The 22067-nt window shown below is 34.8% G+C and overlaps 1 protein-coding gene across 1 annotated transcript; it reads right to left on the bottom strand.

Annotated features, from left to right (window-relative positions):
- Nucleotides 1–15805: 15805 nt before the first annotated feature.
- On the bottom strand, nucleotides 15806–17763 carry LOC128034794 (uncharacterized). Its single transcript, XM_052623632.1, has 2 exons — nucleotides 17452–17763; nucleotides 15806–16480 (listed from the first exon to the last, which is right to left on the bottom strand). The coding sequence occupies exons 1-2, from the start codon at nucleotides 17761–17763 to the stop codon at nucleotides 15806–15808; spliced, it is 987 nt and encodes a 328-aa protein (XP_052479592.1).
- Between the last annotated feature and the right edge of the window lie 4304 nt (nucleotides 17764–22067).

The following is a 22067-nucleotide window of genomic DNA, read 5'->3' as shown; positions in this document are numbered from 1 at the left end:
AGAGTTACCTTCATAAAATTATGCATGCTTGGTATTGTCTTGTTATCAGAGGCTCCAATAATCTTAAACCTAAAACTAGTATATCGAATAGCAAGACAGCCTTGTGTAAAGCAACCATTGCTTTTGGAATATAATAGACAATATTTCACTTGCAGTTTGTAAAATTGTCTTGATTTTAATAAAAAGAAAATGCAGCATGTTGAATTGTCGGCTAGAAGAGATGTATTGAAGATCTTCAATGAAGTCATTGATGCTACAGGTAAAAAATAGACTTTTGGTTCTTTAAAGTATGTTGTACTTTCTCATTTGTTTTCTTTTGAGGTAATGATGTAAATTAAGGCTAATGAGCTATTAGATATGACTGACAATGGTTAAATAACTACTAAGAAGAAAAAACAAAGTATTGTTGTCTATCTCTTGTTTTCTAAGTCAACTATTTTGGTTTTTCATGGTTGAACTGAACTTGGGAGAAAATGGCTCTATCCGATTGTTCAAGGTAGTTTCATAAGCTAAAACTCAACTGCAGATAGAAGCGTGGTGGAAAAGCAATAACCATATTAGTTTAATATTGTTTCTGATAGTATTTATATATATATATATATATATATATATATATATATATATATTAATGTTCTATGTCTTGAAAAGTTTGTTTAATCAATCAATTAGTAGCTTGTCAAAAAATGTTATAATTACCTTATAAAACCTTTTTCATTTTATTTAAAAAAAGTTCACATAAGTTTCTAAAATGTTTTTATTATTATCTATAATACATATTAAATTTTACCAAATGACAGATTAATTGTATTCAATTCAAATATTTAATTACTTAAAACTTATTAATTATTCCCAATTGCACGTCTTTAAAGAGGAAAAAAATTAAGGTATCAATTGTGTAAAATTTTATACAATGAATTTTAAAAATTAATTGAATCATTATTTAATGAAAGCATACATTATAAATTTTAAAATAGTAAACAAAACTATCATTAAATTTTATTATCTAAATTTGTCAAATTGTATTTTAATAATTAATATTGATATTAATATTTACATTAATTCAACTTTAAAATTAAAGAGTTATGTTATTTTGCTTTGGTATAATGATTTTTCGGTCCTCCAACTTTACCAAAAAAATCATTTTAATCTTCATTTAATTTTTCGTATTTTTTTAGCTCTTGAACTTGTATTGTTTGTCAAATAATCCCAAAATGGATGAAAATTTAATGTTTATTAACTTTGCTGATGTGGCATACACGTGGATTGCCACATCAATAATTAAATAAATTTTTAAAAATTAAAAGCATTAATTTTTTAAAATAATTTTTATTTTTAAAATTTAAAAAAAATAATTAATTATTGACATGACATCCACGTGGCAATCCATGTGTATACGACGTCATGAAAATTATCAAACTTTAACTTTTCAATCCATTTGGGGTGATTGACAAACAATAAAAGGACTAAAATAATTTTTTTCAAAAAGTTGGAGGATTATACTTTTTTATTTTTATTTTATCAAATAACCCGTTTTTAGTAAAATCGGAACAGTAGTTTCGGGACCACAAATCCGAGGTTAAAAAATTTATTTTAATATTATTTTGTGATCTACAGCATGATAGTATTATTGTATAAAAATTTCGTTAATAAATTTTACCGTTTGTATGCTCAATTTGATGAAAAGGACTCAATCACGTAAAGTGCGAAAGTTGTGTTCTAATACCTAAAGGTATTAAATAGCTATAGAACTTTAAAGTGGAAGTCCTTATGTGGTAATTAGAACATTAATGGTGATAGTGGATGTGCATAGCTTGGCAATTTTGTTACTTTTAAAGTTAGGTAAGAGTAAAATGGTAATTAGGTAATAAATGAATAAATTAAATAAAACAAAATTTGTCATCATCTTTAGTTCTCTTCTTCCACTGAAAATTTAAGCAAAATAGGAGCTTTGGAAGCTTGAAAATTTCAGCCAAACAAATCCCTTGCATGTAAGTGAAATTGGGTTTCGTTTTTAGTGATTTTTATGTTTCCAAGATCGTTGTAGCTTAACCTAGCTAACCCAGAGACTAATTCGTAAAATGGTTGAATGTCTAGGGTTTTACCATGAATAATTTTAGTTTTTTGTGAAGTTTAATGGAAGAAAATGAATCTTTGTTGTGAGTTAAACAACTTTTGTTAAGTGATTTTTGATGAAATTGTTAACTAGGGGTTAAATTGAGAAATGTGAAAATTGTGTGGTAAATGTGTGAAATGGTGAAATTTATGGGCTGCTATAATCATGTATAGAATTTGGCTAGGCTTAGGTGTGGATGAAATTGCGTGAATTTCATTTGACCAGCCTAGGGACTAAATTGTAAAGAAGTCAAAAGTATAGGGGCAAAATGGTAATTTTTCCATAACATGATTTTTGGAGTGAATTAAATAAAATGAGGTTTAAATTAGCTAAATTTGATTATATAGATCAAGAAAAGCAACGTACGAATTTAGATCGAGGAAAAGACAAAGTATTGGACTAATCGGTTGTTTTTCTTCGTACAAGTTTGAGGTAAGTTTGTAAATTTATTAAGCATTAAACTATATTTGATTTAAATGCATTATTATTATATTCTTGATGATACGACTCCACGAAAATATTCGACGAAGTTTCGGCAACTTATGGATCTGGTTTGAACCTTAGGAATAGATATGATACAAATGACATGTCGTTAAGGGTTATTGTGTTTTGTGTACTGGTCTCGTATGTCCTACCGGTGGCTGAGTTTCTGACATGTGTTGCGGTTACTTTATAGCTTGTGTGAGTAGCACCATATAGCTACGTCTTGACTGGCAGCTTGTGTGAGCAGACCCAGTTATGGCTCGAGAGAGAGCATGAATATGAGATATGAGATCGTAGTGGTTTCGACCACGTATTTGGCACATAGTGTGTGAGATACCCACATATCCGATAGTATTCCAAGTGGTTCAACGGGTGTAGTGTTATTACGAGGTTATTATTTTTATGAAATACGGAAAGTGGCTTATAATTGACATATGAATACATGGCTAACATGGTTGATGATTATGTGTTAGGCTTTTGGGCCAAATTGAGTTGTATTATGCCTAAATTATGGTTAAATGATAAGTTGTATTTTTAGTTATATGAACTTACTAAGCTTAATTGCTTACTCTGTTTTATTTTTCGTGTTTTATAGTGGTTGAGAAGCTCGTTCGGATTGGAAGTTGTCGGAGATTGCATCACACTGTCAAACGCTTATTTTGATACTTTTGGTTATATATTTTGGTTTTAATGGCATGGATAGGTCATTTTGGCTAATGGTAGCCTATATGTTTTGTCATGTTTTACCCATTTGATTTGGCTTGTATTTGGTATATTTTGTTATGTATATATGTGTAAATGGCCTTATCATATTGGAGTATGTTTATCATGTGAGTATGTGCTAGTTGTGAATTGGTATTTTGAGTATCAATTAGTTAATCTTGATAAGTAGCAAATCTGTTGAGTTTTGGTAAATTGAATGCATATATGTGTTTGACCATTTAGGTAAGTTTGGAGACTTTGTTAGCATGTATTTAAATGGCCAATTGATGTGCCTATGAGTATCATGATTGTATGTGATGTCATAACATGTTATAAGCTTGATGTTGGTTGGTTTTGGATGCCTATTTATGTTATGGTCATATGCAAATTGTTGTGTCGAGGTTGGTACCAATTTGGGTGAGAAATATGGTTTGGAAAATAGCCTATTTTTGTCCACACGGGTAGAGACACTAGCGTGTGTCTTAGCCGTGTGTGACATACGACCAAGTGACACGGCCGTGTGTCCCTTGTAATTTCTAAAGGAAGCAAGTCAGTAGCTTCACACGGCCTAGCAGACGGCCTGACACACGAGTGTGTGAGGTTAGTTAGAAGGGTACACGGCCTGGCACACGAGAGTGTGGATTGGCCGTCTGACCCAAGTCAGTGAGTTACTCGGGTACAGACATGGGCTGGGACACGACCTTGTGTCCTTATTTCGAATGCCCACACGGCCTGATACACGGACGTGTCTCACACGGCCTGGCTACACTTTGAAAAATTTCAATATTTTTTGAAAAATTCCTTGAGTACTTGGTTTAGTCCCGACTTGTTTTGAATGTCTATTTTGGGCCTCGAGGGCTCGTATTAGGGATTAAATGAATGAATTTGATTTGTTTTCTAAAATGAATGTGTTATGAAAATTAAATGTCTGTTTGTTCGATTGTAAGTCTGGTAATGCTCTGTAACCTTATTCTGGCATCGGATAAGGGTTAAGGGTGTTACATTTATTGGGATCAGAGCTACGGTTTAGTCAATTCTAGGAGTAACATGGCATATGTAACACCCCCAACCCGTATCCATCGCCAGAATCGGGTTACGGAGCATTACCGGACATATCGGATAACTTATCACTAATTCACAAATAAATAACATACATAGCATACTTTAATCAATACATTACCTAGATACATGCCACAATATCAAAAGAAAGGCACATCACTAAAATTTATCAGAGGTCGGGATTACTCTGGATGCTGGACCGGACACTGGCTTTTTACTAACCTGCGCACAGAAACAACCGTATGCTGAGTATGTGTATACTCAGTGATATTACCATAATTCAAATTATAATAGAAATAAAGAATTATAATTACCAAGCATGAAACTATCCAATTTCCTAAATATCAATTAATTCATAAATTTTCATTACTTGACAATAACAATACAATTTTTAGCTATTTTTCAATCTCAATCACATATCACCATTTTAAATTTTCTCATATTTAATACGACAATCGATCAAATTCATTTGATTTTCTCATTTCAATTATTCACCCTATTAACAAAATTGGACTTTGACGGATACAGTTCCAACCCAAACACACCAAGATGGCACATTGTGCCTAAAACGGTACATAGTACTGATCGATTATAAGACACATAAGTGCCTGAAACGACACACGAGGTGCCTGATACGACACATAAAGTGCCTGATCGGCAAAGCCGATAAATCCCGTACTCTTCTAAATCCTATGGCATGCCAACTATATCCGACTTAGCCCGACTAGTTAATAGGGTATTCAAATTCTCAATTCACTTTCATTTCCAATTCAAGATCACTTTTCCACTTTCTAATCAATTGACAATTTAATACCAATACATATTTCAAATAATCACATATAATCATATTTCGATTCAATTCAAACCAGTTTTCAATCAATACACAATTCACACATATTCATAAATTAAATCACTTTATTTAATTCATATTTTAAATTCATTTTCTAACCAAATTCAAATCACTAATTACTTTTCCATCAATATACATTTCTACTACTCACATACTTCCATCATTCAATTCAAATCACTATTATCATTTCAATTGCTTACCTAATTTTACTTACAATGCATTTTAATTAAAATATAACAATTAATAATAAATAGATTTGAATTGTAGTAATACAAACCGGAATTCTCTTCGGATTTAATCCTCGACGATCTTTTCTTTTCCTTTTTGGGCCGATGCTTCAGGCTCGATATTAGCTTTAAAGCTTTAAATCCTTAAAACCTCAATTTTCCCTTTTCTTTCTTTCTTTTCTTCTTTCCTTCCTTCCTTCTCTGTTTCGTTTTGCCCTCTGTTTCTTTTTGTTTTTGTTTCTTTCTTTTTCATTTGTTTTTTCTAATAATATAATATAATAATATAATAGTTTTACTTAAATACTAAGTAAATATGTAATAATTACTAATATATGTACTTTATTTTTCCACATTTCATCATATGCACCATACATTTGTCAACAATTTTGTTTATTTAAAATATAATAATATAATTAATATAATTTACAATAGAATAATAACATACTTTTAAAAAAATCTAAGATTTTTATAATGCATATGCCACTCAACTTTAGAAAAGGCATAATTGCCTATTCAGGTCCTTTTAATTTTTATTTTAATCTATAATTAAACTTTTATCTCTATTGTAATTTAATCTTTTCTCATAATTAACCTCAATTTAGACAAATTCACTTAATTAAAACCTAATTAACTACACAACTAACTTCGTAAATATTTATAAAAATATTTACGGTTCAATTATAATATCGAGGTCTCGATACCTCGTTTTTGACCCAATCTACCTAATAATTTTTTTAAATCACAAAATTCACTAATTCAAAAAAAAAAAATTTCTAAAATCACGCTTAACTTATAATTATTAATTAATAAAATTTTCTAACCTTTTCATCGAATTTAGTGATCTCAAATCACTATTCTGACACTACTGAAAATTGGGCTGTTACAGCATATGTGAGTCTAGCTGTACATGCCATTATATAACCTTTAATAGTGTGATGTCTTTTGACATTTTAAATCTTGTTTTCATATAGTAATGGATTCCAACCGAGCAGGCTCTGATGATGTAGAAAGTAATGCGTCAGCCTCCGTTTGCGGAGCAGCGTTGTTTGGATCGAGACTCGTGTCTGAGGGTCTTGGAGGAGAGGCTAAAGAAGTCTTCTTCGAAATGATGAATGAGTGGTTCACTGAGTTTGTCTGAACTAATCTGGCTGCTCAACAACCTCTACCCCTACCTTTTCCCCAACCGGTTCCCGTAACTCCTCAAGTTTTGGAACCTGTACGCATGAGTAAGCCGCTTGTAGATAAAATTCACAAATATGAGGCCGAAAAGTTTAGGGCTACAGTTGATGATGACCTTGAGAGAGTCGAGTTTTGGCTAGAGAATACGATCAGAGTCTTCGATGAGTTGACTTGTACGCCAATCGAATGTGTTAAATGTGTTGTATCTCTTTTGATATTCTAATCACTTATTGTACGAATTACTAAAATATTGAATTATCTCTCTAGGAAAAGCACCGTAAACATAGAGAAATCAAACCGCGTAAACATATAAAGTGTTCATTATTTTTTTTTGCCTTGTTTATCGCCAATGTTTAAAGCAGTTGACACTGCTCTAAAGCACTACTCGTTTTTCTTGCAAACATAATTTTAGAAATTTCAAGAATAATATATTAATATGAGAGTATTTATTATGTGATAAAAATAAAAGTAAAAAAATATTAATTTATTGACTATGAGTGAATAAATTAAAAATAATAAGCGCTTTTAGATAAATGGTAGGTAAATGTTATATATTATTAATTATTATATAATAATAACAAAAATTAATTGTGCATGTAGTTTTTACTTTCACATTTCTTTTTAGAAAAATATGATAAAATAATTAATACAAAATAATAATAATAATTATTTTATTAATATAGTGTCTATATAAAATATAAAATAATTTTAATTATATATATTTTATCAATGTTTTTATTATTAGCGTTGTAGTTATTATCACTTAATTAAACTTTGGATTGATATTAAGTTATACTTATTATTTTAAATTGACTTTCACTTCATTAGTGTTACAATTATATACTGAACTAAAACTAAGATTTAGCACTATAAACTAATGCATTAGCAAAGACATTTTTATTAAGTAGCATTTAGAGAATTACAAGAAATAAAATTAACTTTATTTAATAAGTTTTGTTTTCATCACACAAAATTTGAATTTCATTATTAATTTATATATTTGATTTTTATTATTTGATTTTTGTTTCTTGTATTATTATTTGATATTTAATAATACCTTTATTACTTGATATTAGTAGTATTTTTTTCTTGTGAAGTTAAATGAAGGAACAAAAGTCAAAACGCAAGTAATTGCATAAAAAATGAAACAAGCACATTGATTGAAGATGAGAACAAGGGTAATAAAATAAAGAAGAAGATCAAGATCAAGATTAAGATCATATTAAAATATTTTTACTATTATTAGTATTTATTTTAATTAAAATTTATTTTTATTATTTCGAGGAAGTTGAATGTTTTAATTTATCTTTAGTTATCCATTGTAACTCAAGTTTAGCCACTCTTCCTTCTTCAACGTCAATCATAAGAGGCTATGATCTTATAAGAATTGAGTATCAAGCTTTCTCATCAATGAATTTGATGTAGGCTTTCTTGCATGTTTTCCAATATGCATAAGAATCAATCTCCAACATTGGGGGGATGAGAAGTTGATGATCCTTCCATAGCTTGTAATCACTACTTATGTTAAGTGAGAGTCTCTGATGCCAATTGTTGAGTATAAGTAAAAGTGATTGCGAAAATGGGTACTTCTCAAAAACTATGACAAGCACAATAAAAACAGAGACAACAAAGTTTATTTATGGAATTCAGTTTCCTTACGTCTATAGAGCCTAGCTTAGTGAGAAGAATCAACTATCATTGAATCAAATACAATCAGTGGTCCTAAATCTAACACACCCTAGTAAAGAAACCTCACTTTTTTATCTTAAAGACTAGATCTCTTACCACTAAATTGTCCCACTGAGAACTTAGTCTATAAAACCACAACACAAATGTTTTACAATCACAAATGCACTCTTACAAATAATGCTCCTCACTTGAATAGATAAGTGCTCTCAAACATCAATACATCAACTTATACAAATCTTTCAATTATATAGAGTTTTCGAGACTTGCTAATATAATGAAGATAAATCATATTTCTTTCTAAACAACAACTAAAATAGCAAAATACAATATAATATTAACAACCAAAGTAAACTGGACTGTTGGCAGATAAGTCTTCAATGTTTTGATTCATTCCAACTTCCTCGATCCAAGGGATTTAATATACAAGTTGTTTTGTTGTGTCAAGGGAAGAGTGGGCACTTCCCTTAACACATTGCAGCAACTTCAAATATTTCAACACAATGTGATTTCTTAGGAATTTTATGCACAAATTGTAACATAGTTTCTATTATCATTCCCTGCTTGGCATTCAAATCTTTGACACCCCTGTAAACTTACCATTTTTGCTTTTTAGATTAACATCATCAACAAACCCCTCCCATTTGGTATACGAAGTACATTAATAAACTTGTTTATTAAACATTGCTTGTATCTCTCCAAGTCCAATCCCTTCAATCTAGAATGCAATTGGGCTTTTTTCGAACCTGACCCAAAAAAATTGAGTAATTACAAAAATGACTCGTTTTTTACAGTGCGCGCTGGTGCTGCCATTCCCATTGGCGGCACCGCCCTGTCATCATTGAGCAAACATTAGTTTTTAAATTTTTTTACACCGGATTGAAGTGTGATTATATAAAATGTTCAGGGACCTGATGAAGCAGTTACCCTTTTTAGATTGCATAAAAAAAAGAGGTGCCGCCACCAAATTAAATGTTTTCCAAATTTTTGGTTTATTTGCATGTTAGGGGTCTGTCCTATTTTGAAATTAAATTTAAATAACCCTTAAAATTATAAAAATAACAAAAATAAGCCTTTCTATTTTTTGTTTTTAAAACAATAAACTTAAAAACATTTTTATTTAAATTACTCAAATATATCCCTAAAAAAATTTAAAGGTTATTTAAATTTAATTTCAAAAAGGGATAGACCTAATATGCAAATGGACTAAAAGCTGGAAAACATTTAATTTGGTGCCACCATGCCAATAGATGTCACCCTTTTCAGCCAATCTAAAGGGTAATTGCTTCATTAGATGTTGAACGCTTTGTAGACATCTGTCGAAACCATTTTTTTTGTAAAACGGGGTCGACTTGGATTTTGAAAACGAAAACGAAAATGAGAGTCGCCATCAATCCTTTTTGATGAGGTGTGATCGGATCACCTCGAAAAGTGGTTGTTTTTAATAAATGATTTGATTTTATTAAAACAACGATTTTGGTCCACGAAATTTAGAAAAACAGGTTTGGGAGTCGGTTACTTACGAGGAAAGGTTAGCACCCTCGTAATGCCCAAAATTGGTACTTAGTTGATTAATTAATGTCTTAGTGTCGAAGATTGAAAACTTTAAAAGATATTAAAAATACGATCCTTTAAATGTTTGAATAATATGGGCTGAAATTTAAGATTCTCTTGTTCCAAAAGAATATCACATCCAGCACGTTAGGATACAATACTTTAAACCCTCGAAACCAAGATCACCTTATGGTTTCCAAAACCCATACTTTGAAATTTTATAAGGATATTTGGCTATTTGGTTAAACGAGAAATCAAAACCCAGCACGTTAGGGCACGTTTTCTCGAATTTCCAAACGCGAAATATTGCCTTATTTAGAAAACATTTCCTTTTGAATTTGTGTAAGAACTAATGAACTATATAAAGATAATATTCGTGTAATTTTGATTGTGTTGAAGGAGAAATTGTTTAAAACAAAAAAGGGTCGTACATGACTAATAACGATAATCGACATACATTCAAAATTATTATAACGTAATATACATCATAAAATATCATTACAACATTTATACTAATAAATCTTAATGCTAACATGCATAAATAATAATAATGCAAGTAATAATGTAACAATAACAATAAAACAATAACAATAAACATAATTCCAATGAATCTAAATTTTGAAAATATTTGAAAATAGCAAATAAATAAATGATAGAATAAAATTGCAATGATAATGGAAAAAATAACATAAACGAACCAAATAAAAATGATAATGAATAAATAAATAAAATAAAATTAATGTAATTTTGACCAAAAAATTGAAAATAAATAAATAACATTAAATGGAATATTAAATAAAACTGTTTTGTTGTTTTTTTAAAAAAACATAAACAGGCCAGGGACTGTATTGAAAATGGACTGAAATTCAGGGTCAAAATCGCAAATAAGTAAAAAATTGGCTCAGGGCTAAAATGAAACCCGCTCAAAGCGCGACGGACTTCGTGCGCAAATATCCCGTTCAGCGCAGAAACATGCGGATCCTGAGGGTGGACGGGTCGGGTCGCGAGTCAGGGCCAAAACGACGTTGTTTTGGCATCTGACCCCTAGTTGCAAAACGACACTGTTTTATTTAAGGTATTTAAACAAAAAAATTTTTAAAAAAAATCATTTTAGCCACCACTTAAAAAACCAGAAAAGAGAAAAACTTTCCCCTTTCCTCTTCCCCAAATCCGGCCGAGGTTTCTGGTCGTAGTGTCGCCGTAGCGCCACCGTAACCGATGGCCGGCGTTGCGCAAAAAGGGGCGATTTAACCCTGATTTTTGGTGTGCACAAAGGCGAAACCCTTTTAAACCAATGGGTTGCCAAAAAAGGGGTGATTCGAAACTTCGTGCAAGCCCGAATCCGACACTGACGAGGGGTCTCCGACGGCGCAAATAGATTCATGTACCTTCTCTTTTTTTTTCTATTCATTTTTTTGTTTATAAAAATAGGGAAGAAAAATAAAAAAATCGAAAAATAAAAAAACAAAAATAGATCTCATACCAAAAAATAAAAATCACCTTAAGTGTTCTTTTCTTTTTTATTTTCTAAAATGTTCCAAAAAGAAAAAAAATAGAACTCCCAACCCTTTTACAGTAAAGATATTCAACTTTTTATAGCCTAAATTACATGTTATTTTTGCTATTTTTCTTGCGTTTCTGTTGTTTGCGTGTCTTACAGGTGACGGTGCCAGTGAGGGACGGTGATGTGACTGTGGCGGTGGCAGACTCATGGTGGTGGCGACTGGCAGGGCTAGTGGACGACCCTAGGTGCGGTGCACCTAGTGTTAAGGTTACTGTTTTACTATCTCTGTTTCTACTGATAGTGGGCCGATTGGACTGAATTGGGTTATTTGGGTATTAGGTAGGTTTAGTTGGGGTATTGGGCCTGTAATGGGTTATTTGGGTATTGGGTAGGTTTAGTTGGGGTATTGGGCCCCGGGTCAAAATTGGGCTTGTACAATTGTCCCTTTTTTCTCGTTGTCGTGTAACGAGAACAGAACAAAGACTAAGAAAGACCAATTTTGCCCGGTCTCATCGAGTTTTTACTTCTTCTGATGCTTCTCTTTTCAAGTAGCTTTATTCCAGTCCACTGTGTCTTGCTACTTCAATCCACTCCACTGCACTTCAGAAAGATCTGACTTGTAGCTTCAATCTTCTTCGCATCAACTTCAGGGGGACGAGATTCGTGATTTTAGTCTGCTCTCCTGCAACATCAGGGAGATAAGGTCTAACACGATAAGATCCACTATCAACGATCTGCTCCACTACAACTTTAGGGAGATAAGACTTGTAGTCGGTCTTCAATCTGCTCCACTACATCTTTAGGGAGATAAGATTTTGTTATTTTTAATCCGACCTTTTGCAAATTTAGAGGTATAAGATTCATCGTTTTAATCCTCTCTACTGCAACTTCAAATAGATAGGATTAATAGCTTCAATCTGCTCTACTGCAACTTCAGGGAGATAAGATTGGTATCAACCTGCTCCACTGCAACTTTAGGGAGATAAGGTTTGTGGTTATCTTCAGTCTGCTCCACTGCAACCTCAGGGAGATAAGACTTGTTATGATAGACTTAATTTGACCTACTGTAACTTCAGAGGTATAGGATTCATCGTTTTAATCCGCTCCACTGTAACTTTAGGGAGATAGGATTAGTAGCTTCAATCTGCTCCGCCATAACTTCAGGGAGATAAGATTGGTATCTTTAACTTGATTTACTGCATAAATTCTGATGCGATCTGCTCTTCTACAACTTCAGAGAGATAAGATTCATCATTTTAATCTGCTCCACTGCAACTTCAAGGAGATAGGACTAGTGGCTTCAGTCTGCTTCCCTACTACCTTGGGAAGATAAAGTCTGATATGATCTACTCTACTGCAACTTTAGAGAGATAAGATCAGTAATTTATAACTTCAATCTGTTCCATTGCAACTTTAGGGAAATAAGATTCGCTATCTTCAGTCTGCTCCACTACTGCTTAGGGAGATAGGATCTACAATCTTCAACCTACTCCACTGCTACTCAGGGAGATAGGACTGGTGTTTTTGACTTGCTTCACTGCTAGTACAGGAAGACAAGATCTGCTGCTTTTAGTCTACTCCGCTGCAAGCTTAGGGAGACAAGGCTAGTGTCTTCGATTTGCTTCACTGCTAGTACAGGAAGACAAGATCTGCTATCTTCGATCTACTTCGTTGCCAAAATAGGAAGATAAGATATGCTATCTTCGATCCACTTCACTGCCAATACAGCAAGACAAGATCTGCTATTATCGATCTACTTCGCTGCCAATACAGGAAGACAAGATCTGCTATTTTCGATCTACTTCGCTACCAATACAGGAAGACAAGATCTGCTATCTTCAACCTACTCCACTGTTGCTCAGGGAGATAAGGCTGGTATTTCACCGATCTGTTCTCTGGGGAACATGACCTGTAGAATCATTTTATGGGCCAATTTATGCCTAGTGATTAGGATGTTATGATCGGAATGAATCAAGCTTTCCTAACTAAATGTGCATGCATGAATGCAAAATGTCATGAAAATGATCCCTCAATGTTTGAGTTGTTATTGCTCATTTTCAATAAGGTTTTATTGCTAACACGTCAGAATGCTATCTTGTCCGGTTGGTAATGCTCATATCTTACTTAATCGAATTGCCCCCACTGTAATCTTCAAGGTTCAATCTACTGTAATCTTTGGGACAGAAAATTTGAACCATCTTTCTCCCACTGAGTATAAAATTTGGCTCTTTCTCAACCCTCTCCTACTACAATTCAGGGATATAGGATCTGAATCTCTGTGGCCTTAGACCATTCCCAAGGTGTCATACCAAATGTTTATGCATAATTGTAGAACTTTCTCTTCCGAGAAACCTCTCCTTATCTCTCAGTGATCATTGCTTGTTTGTTCATTGAAGCTTTGTCACCAACACAACATCTTGTCATTTTTGTTCAATCAATGTTTGGACAACTAAAATTCGAAAGGATAGTCTTAATTTAGACTTTTCCTTCTTAGATATTTCAACTTTTAAACTTGGTATGTTCTAACAATAGTCCTGTTTTAGGTTTCTGTATTATTTAGAAGCTTTCAGAGTAATATACAAAACTTTCTTTGTGAAAGTATTAATAGTTCATTAATCATTATTCCAATGCAACATGCTTACAAAAGGATCATAACAATGGACAAAAAATAAAATTGATTTGGGAGCATAGCTCGAAATGAATAAATTATCAAGGATAATAAGAATAAAAGAGGAATAGATTGGGAACACGTATCTTGAAAAAGAAAGAAGTATTCCAAGAACAACAAATTCAATATAAATATTATGAAGATTAGGTGCTCTAGATATCGCAGCTTGAACTTCTCTGTACAAACTCTTTGAAAGACCATCCTGAGTTTGACATGTGTTTAGGAGATTTACAAGACTTTGTCGATGCCCCAAGATGTCACCTACCCTTTCCTGTTATTTTAGGTATAGCAAGATCACCACATACCCTAATCTATTCAAAATATGAGCCGCCCTTTTCGGGTTTTCAACTCGAATCCCTTTTGGTCTCAAGGCGCCCTTTGCGGGTTTTCACATTGGCCTCTTCATTTTACTTTTTCATTTTTCATCTTTTCTTTTTGGACTTAAAGCCCCCTTTGCAGGTTTTCGCCTTGGTTATTTTCCTTCTTCAGGTGAAGTATTTCTTAACTGAGTCCGAGTTTAGAGGATTTGGCAGGCTTCTACCATCCATTTCGCTCAAGATCAAAGCTCCTCCAGAAAAACGCCCTCTTTACAACATAAGGTCCTTCCCAGTTTGACATCCATTTCCCTCTAAAATATTTTTGTAGAGGAAGGATATTTTTCAACACCAGGTCCCCTTCATGAAATTCTCTAGGTCGAACCTTTTTATTGTAGGCTCGCGTCATTCGTTTTTGGTACATTTGACCTTGACGAATAGCTGTTAGCCTATTTTCTTCTATCAGGTTCAGCTGATCATATCGAGATTGAATCCATTCGGCCTCATCTAACTTCAGTTCAGCTAATACCTGAAGAGAAGGGATTTCAACTTCAAGGGGTAAAACTGCCTCCATCCCATAAACCAGAGAAAAATGTGTTACCCCGGTAGAAGTCCTAATAGATGTTCGATATGTAAGAAGAGCGAAAGGTAATTTCTCATGCCAGTATTTGTAGGTTTTAGTTATTTTCTCTACAATTTCTTGATATTTCGTTAGCTGCTTCCACGGCACCATTCATTTTTAGGTGATACGGTGATGAATTATGGTGTCTGATCTTGAACTGGCTACAAATTTCTACTATTATGCTATTGTTCCAATTTAGTGCATTGTCAGATATAATTCTTTCAAGCATCCCATATTGACATATAATCTCTTTTTTTTTTAAAAACTTGCTAACCGCTGACTTGGTGACGTTAGCATATGAAGCATCTTCCACCTATTTAGTGAAATAGTCAAAAACCAGAAAGATAAAACGATGTCCATTAGAAGCTTTTGATGATATTGGCCCGACGACATCTGTCCCTCACATGGAGAAAGACCATGAAGAAGTTATAACATGAAGAGGTGAAGGAGGTGCATGCATTTTGTCGCCATAAATTTGGCATTTATGGCACTTCTTGGCATAATTAATGCAATCTCTTTCTATAGTGGACCAATAGTTCCCGAATCTCATAATCTGTCTGGCCATCATGAAGTCGTTGGTGTGCGTTCTACAGATACCTTCATGGACTTCTTCTAAAATTTTCTTGGCCTCCACAGCATCCATAGCATCCACGCACCTCAACAATATTTGATCTTTTCCTCTCTTATACAGAATCTCTCCATCTATTATATAATCAATGACCAGTGTCTTCAATGTCCTCTTATCATTTTTCGTTGCATGGTCGGGGTACTCACAATTCTTTACATATCGCAATATGTCTTGATACCATGGATGGTCATCGTTTTCCTCTTCTTCAATACTGTATCAAGGAGCTGGAGTCCCATAAATGCTGATTTGAATAGGCTTCATGTCTTCTGATTTGTTCACTTTGATCATAGAGGCTAGAGTGGCCAAAGCATCAACCATCTGATTTTCGTCTCGTGGGAGATAATGAAAAGTGATACTGTCAAACTCCTCAATCAATTCTAAAACCAACTTACAATAGCGGATTAACTTTGGGTCTCTTGTTTCCCATTCTCCTTTGAGCTGGTATGTTACCAATACGGAGTCTTCGTATACCTCTAGTATCTTAATTTTTCGCTCTATGGCTGCCGAGATACCCATAATGCAGGTTTCATATTCAGTCATGTTATTGGTGCAATCAAAATCCAATTTACTGGTAAAAGGATAATGATCTCCATTAGGGAACATAGGGACTGCCCCAATTCCATTGCCTACAGCATTCGAAGCTCCGTCAAAGTTTAGCTTCCAATGGTGATTTTTATGGGAATCCTCTTTAGCGGTTGCCACATACATTAAGTCTTCATTCGGGAAATCAAAATTTAGAGTTTCATAGTCTTCTAAAGCTCTGCTGGCCAAAAATTCTGCTATCACGCTCCCTTTGATAGCCTTCTGATTTACGTAGACTATATCAAACTCGGAGAGTAGGATCTGCCACCTAGCCATCCTCTCATTCAAAGCAGTTGACTCCATCATATACTTTAGAGGGTCTAACTTTGAAATTAACCAAGTCTTATGATAGAGCATGTATTGCCTCAATCTCCGTATTGTCTAGATCAGGGCACAACATAATTTTTCAATGGGCGAATATCTCATTTCACAGTCAATAAATTTCTTACTGAGATAGTAGATCGTATTCTTCTTCTTCCCCGTCTCATGATGTTGACCTAGCAGACATCCTATGGAGTTGTCGAACACCGTTTAATACAAGATTAGTGGTTTATCTTGCCTAGATGGTGACAACATTGGAGTATTGGACAAGTACTATTTTATCTTGTCAAAAGCCTCTTGGCATTCTTTATCCCACACACCTGGATTATGTGTCTTCAGAAGACGGAACATGGGGTCACATTTCTCGGTCAGTTGCGAAATGAACCGAGCAATGTAATTCAGTCTTCCTAAGAAACCTCGAACTTCTTTCTGAGTACGTAGTAGAGGCAAATCTCAAATTGCCTTGACTTTGTTTGGGTCGATTTCAATCCCTTTTTCACTGACTACAAACCCCAGAAGTTTTCCTGACCTAGCTCCAAAGATACATTTGGTTGGATTGAGTTTGAGTTGGAACTTTCTTAATCTTAAGAACTTCTTAAGACTTGCACATGTTCTCTTTTTATGTGGGATTTTGTGATCATGTCATCAATATACACTTCAATTTCCTTATGCATCATATCATGGAAGAGGGTCACCATGGCTCTTTGGTATGTGGCTCCCGTATTTTTCAACCCGAATGGCATAACTTTATAACAGAAAGTCCCCCATAGGGTTATGAATGTGGTTTTCTTCATATCTTCAGGATGCATCTTAATTTGGTTATATCTCGAGAAACCATCCATGAAGGAAAATAGTGAGCGTCCTGCCATGTTATCCACCACGGTATCGATGTGAGGCAAGGGAAAATTATTTTTCGGGCTAGCTTTATTTAAATCTCTGTAATCTACACACATTCGTACCTTCCCATCTTTCTTAGAGACGAGTACAATATTGACTACCCATTCCGAGTATTTGACCACTTGTAGGAACCCAGCATTGAATTGCTTTTGAACCCCTTTATTTATTTTGAGTACAACATTAGGCCTCATCCTCTGGAGTTTTTGCTGAACTGACTTGCAATCTTCCTTTATAGGAAGACGGTGAACTACAATATCGGTATTTAACCCAGGCATATCCTGGTATGACCATGCGAAGACATCTTTGAACTCTCGAAGCAACTCAATGAAGCCTTGTCTTACTTCTTCAGCTATGCATATTCCGATCTTCACCATCTTTCCCTCCTCCAAGGTCACAATCTCTACCGTCTCTTTGTGAGGTAGGATTTGTTTCTCCTCCTGCTCTACCATCCTCAACAAGTCCGGAGATAGGTTACAATGTATGTTATCTTCAAAGTTATGAGATCTTTCTAAACACATATCCCGTTCAAAATGATTTTTCGAGTCCATAGCAGAGTCACTCATATCATTGATATCTGGGGACCTGTTATAGGTACCAAAGAATATACAAAGAATGTATGAATTTAAGAATACTTATTTATATGGTATGATTATGAATTAATGAAAGAATGATTTTGAAGAAAATTTAAGAGAATGAAAGAATCCAAAATGACTATTCGTGCAAAAATAATAAAAGAATCTTGAAAGAATATCTACTCAAAAATAATTGCAAAGATATATTCCATTAAAATAACGATGTTCAGACATATGCCTATTTCACAAAAAGTTATCATTGTCTCTAGGCTAAAACAACAAGCATGTTTTGAATATTACTCTAAGAAAGCTCTAAAAACTTCAGGTATTTCTTCTGCAGTCCAATTATTTAGAACACTCTCAGGTACATAGGGACAAATATCTAACATAATCCCCTATTCATTCGTATCTTCATGTATGGCATTGATGCCCTCTTCCCTCGGCACACTTCTCTCACGATGATTGATCCCACATGATACAAAAGTTTTGGATATGTGGGGAATTATCATTGGTTCTCATTTAATTTCCTTTCCACTTAGGCGTGCCCTTTTTCTTTCTTGCCTTTTTTCTAGCTCCTTCATTCTCTGCTTTATGTCTGGCTTATATCCTAAGCCAAAGCGATATTGTTTTTCCTTCAGTGCTGGAGCCTCAATTTTTCCTTGGAGACACCTCTCTAATCCTCTTCCGGGTAAAGCTCCTTTTTCTACCAACAATTGTAACCCCATCTTCGTAGTCTTGGATATTTTCTGTATGAGAATTTTTTTCCCCTCAGAAATAAATGTTGTGTTTACAAACTCCAAAGATTGAAAGGAGCATTCAACTGCTTCATCATTAATTTCCACGTATGGCGCATCATTAGCTACAACTACTATAATGTCTTCTTCGGCGTTTATTGTCACCAGCCGACCTTCTGACACCAACTTCAGCTTCTGATATAATGATGATGGTACAGCCCCCGCCGAATATATCCACGGCCTTCCTAATAGGCAATTATAGGAGGGCTTGATATCCATTACAAGAAAATCCACCTCGTAAATAGTTGGGCCGATCAATAAGGGTATCACGATTCTTCCCATGACATTTCTTTTTGTGCCATCGAATGCCCTCACTATATTTTGGCATGTCTTCATATGCGAACTATCTACAGGCAACCTGTTAAGTGTGGATAGGGGCAATATATTCAATGCTGACCCGTTACCTATCAAAACTCCTAGCAAGGTATACTCTTTGCATCAGGTGGTAATATGCAAAGCATTAGTGGACCCGATGCCTCCAGGTGGTATTTCGTCATCGTTAAAGAAGATAAAGTTATCGGTGCTTATGTTATTGACTAGTCGATCTAATTTGTTGACAGAGATGTTATTGGCCACATAAGTCTCATTCAGCACTTTCATCAACTCCCTTCGATGCACCTCTGAACTTAAGAGCAATGCTAGCATGGATATGTGAGCTGGCTATTTATGTAGTTGTTCTACAACACTATATTAGTTGTACTTCAGGAATTTGAGGAATTCCTTGGCTTCTTCCTCTTTCACTGGCTCGGTAATAGGTAACATTGCTCGGCTATTTTTTCCTTCTTTTGCTCCGTCACTATGGCCTTTCCTTTTACTGGCTCGGTTGGAGGACTTATCAAATCGTAGCATTTCCCACAACGCGTATAAGAACCCCTGCCATGATCCTCTTTCGCAGTACTGGTTGAAATTTCCTTTCCTTGGACAGTTGTGTTGCACTCATAGTTCCACGGGACTTTCTTGTTATCCTTGTAAGAGAAGGCTGCGGGCTTCTGGATTATTATCTTTGGCATTACTGGCGCTACCGCCTCGTTATTCTTTGGTCGCGAGATGATGACCAGAAGATGGTTTACTTTCGGAACCTTTGTCGTTGGTTTCGACGCTCATATGCTTCCTTCTTCTTAGACTTCTTTATAGAACTCCATTTTTTTGTCATCTATCATGCCTTGAACCAAGTCTCAAAATTTTGTCTAGTCTTGGATTTCATGCCCTTCTACATGATGGAACTCACAACAATTTCTTGTCTCCTTGCATCTCCCTTCTACATTTGAACTGATTAACCCCCTTTCTAACATTTTCTTCCAAACCCATTTCAAAGGAGTTCTTACTTCTGCAATATCTGCCTTGATTTTTCTCCCCACGTTTCCACTTATCACGTTTACTTCTTTATCAGCATGGTTAGGTAATAGATTTTCGACACTGGGTGAATCATCGAACTTGACAACGCCCATGCTGATCAGCCTTTCAACCAACTTTTTGAAAGCTGTGCAATTTTCTATTGAGTGCCCCGTAATCCCTGCATGATAGTCGCATTATGCATTCGCGTCGTACCATTTAGGGCATAGATGTTGTAGGGGTTTTAAGTAAAAAGAGGAAACAACGTGTGCATCAAACAAACTTTGATACAACTCCCAGTACGACATTGAAATTAGCGTGAACTGGGGTTTCTCAGTGTTGTCTCATGCCAGATTCCTGTCTTGATGGACCTTGTTGATTAGTAGCCACCTTTTTTAGTTGGTTCACCGTGATCGATTTTGAGTAACCCTGGTTATGGGTGCTCATGTTGTTCACCTCATTCTTCTTTTTTTTCGGAATCGCCCTTCGGTTACTTTCTCTAGCCTCGATCTTCCTACTCCTTATGACGTTTTCAATCATTTCTCCATTCATAACTATGTTAGAGAAGCTTTTCGTGGCACTTCCCAACATATGTGTGATAAATGGTGCCTTTAGTGTGTTAATGAAGAGCATTGTTATCTCCCTTTCTAAGAGCGGTGGCTGGACTTGAACGGCAACCTCCCTCTACTTCTGCGCGTATTGCTTAAAATTTTCATTAGGCTTCTTCTCCAAATTTTGCAGGGTGATCCTATCAGGGACCATATCTGCTACATGACTGTATTGCTTCACAAATGCTTGTGCTAAGTCCCTCTATGACCTAATCTTGGTACGGCTTAATTGATTGTACTACTTAGATGCTGCCCCTGTGAGGCTATCTTGAAAGCAATGTATAAGCAGTTGGTCATTGTTAACGTATCCAGTCATATGCCTACAAAACATAGTAATATGAGCTTTAGGGCAATTGGTCCCATTGTATTTCTGAAATTTCAGCATTTTGAACTTATGGGAAAGTGCCAAATTCGGGACCAAACTCAAATTTTTAGCATTAATCCCCTGGTAATTCTCACTACTTTCCATAGCCCTGAACTTTTCTTCGAGCCATTTACATTTTTGCTCCAACTGTTTTGGCAATTCTTTCTTGGTTTTCTCTTTCTCAGCCATTTTGTTAAAATCGGGGGTAATGAGATTGGTGGGGTTCTCTCCGGAGTTAAAACCTAATCCGGTTTGAAAGTTCATTGGCATTGAGGTGCCAGCTTGAAATTGTTAAGGCCTGATTGTGACAGAATACCTGCGTGGGTGTACCTCAGCTTGGGGCTGTGCATGTGGAGGAGTAAAGCCTGGAGGGTAGAGGGGTCCATCATTATCTCTTTCTTCAATATTAACCATGGGGTCCTTTCCTTTGTCATTTCCCCCAACCAGCAGCTGTGTTAACCGAGTCATCATGTTCTTCTGGGACTCTATCATCTTTTCCTCCATATCTTGTTGAATTTTTTCTAACAACTCTTGCATTTGGTCTTGCATCTCCTTTTGGAGCTGTTCGAGCTTTTCCATTTTTTGATCCATGTTCTTCAATTTTTCCCGAGTACCGTAAGGATGTTGGTTTTCCAGGTTAACTGAAATAATTTTATTCAATTAGGGTCTTTTAATGGTCCTTAATGCATATGATGCGTTGCAATACATGAAATGAATGCAAAAAGACGTCAATTCTAATTCAATTTCATTTTGAAAACTTTACTGGAAAACAAACTTCTTTACATAAGATGGATTACAGATACAACTTAGTCTTAATGCTCAGAACTCTATTCTTCCTAAGTAACGAGGCTAACTCCTATCCCCAACTTGATTCCAACTTATACTTCACGCTCAGCATATCAGCTTACACTACCAAAGTCTGTAGGTGATCAGCTACCTCTCGAATTTGAACCACGGCTTCTCCCATAATATGATCTCTATTTCTAACTTGGTTTGAAAGTAGTGCAG

Source organism: Gossypium raimondii, chromosome 11 (genome assembly GCF_025698545.1).
Source record: "Gossypium raimondii isolate GPD5lz chromosome 11, ASM2569854v1, whole genome shotgun sequence".
Classification (NCBI taxonomy): Eukaryota; Viridiplantae; Streptophyta; class Magnoliopsida; order Malvales; family Malvaceae; genus Gossypium; species Gossypium raimondii.
This window is presented reverse-complemented; position numbering and strand designations above follow the sequence as displayed.

Bases quoted from the DNA above. Each gene is read 5' to 3' on its own strand.
- LOC128034794 (XM_052623632.1), bottom strand. From the start codon at position 17,763: ATGGTGAAGATCGGAATATGCATAGCTGAAGAAGTAAGACAAGGCTTC. The intron at 16,481-17,451 runs GTACGAATGTGT...GACCCTCTAAAG, and splicing joins TCTCTAAGAAAGATGGGAAG to TATATGATGGAGTCAACTGC.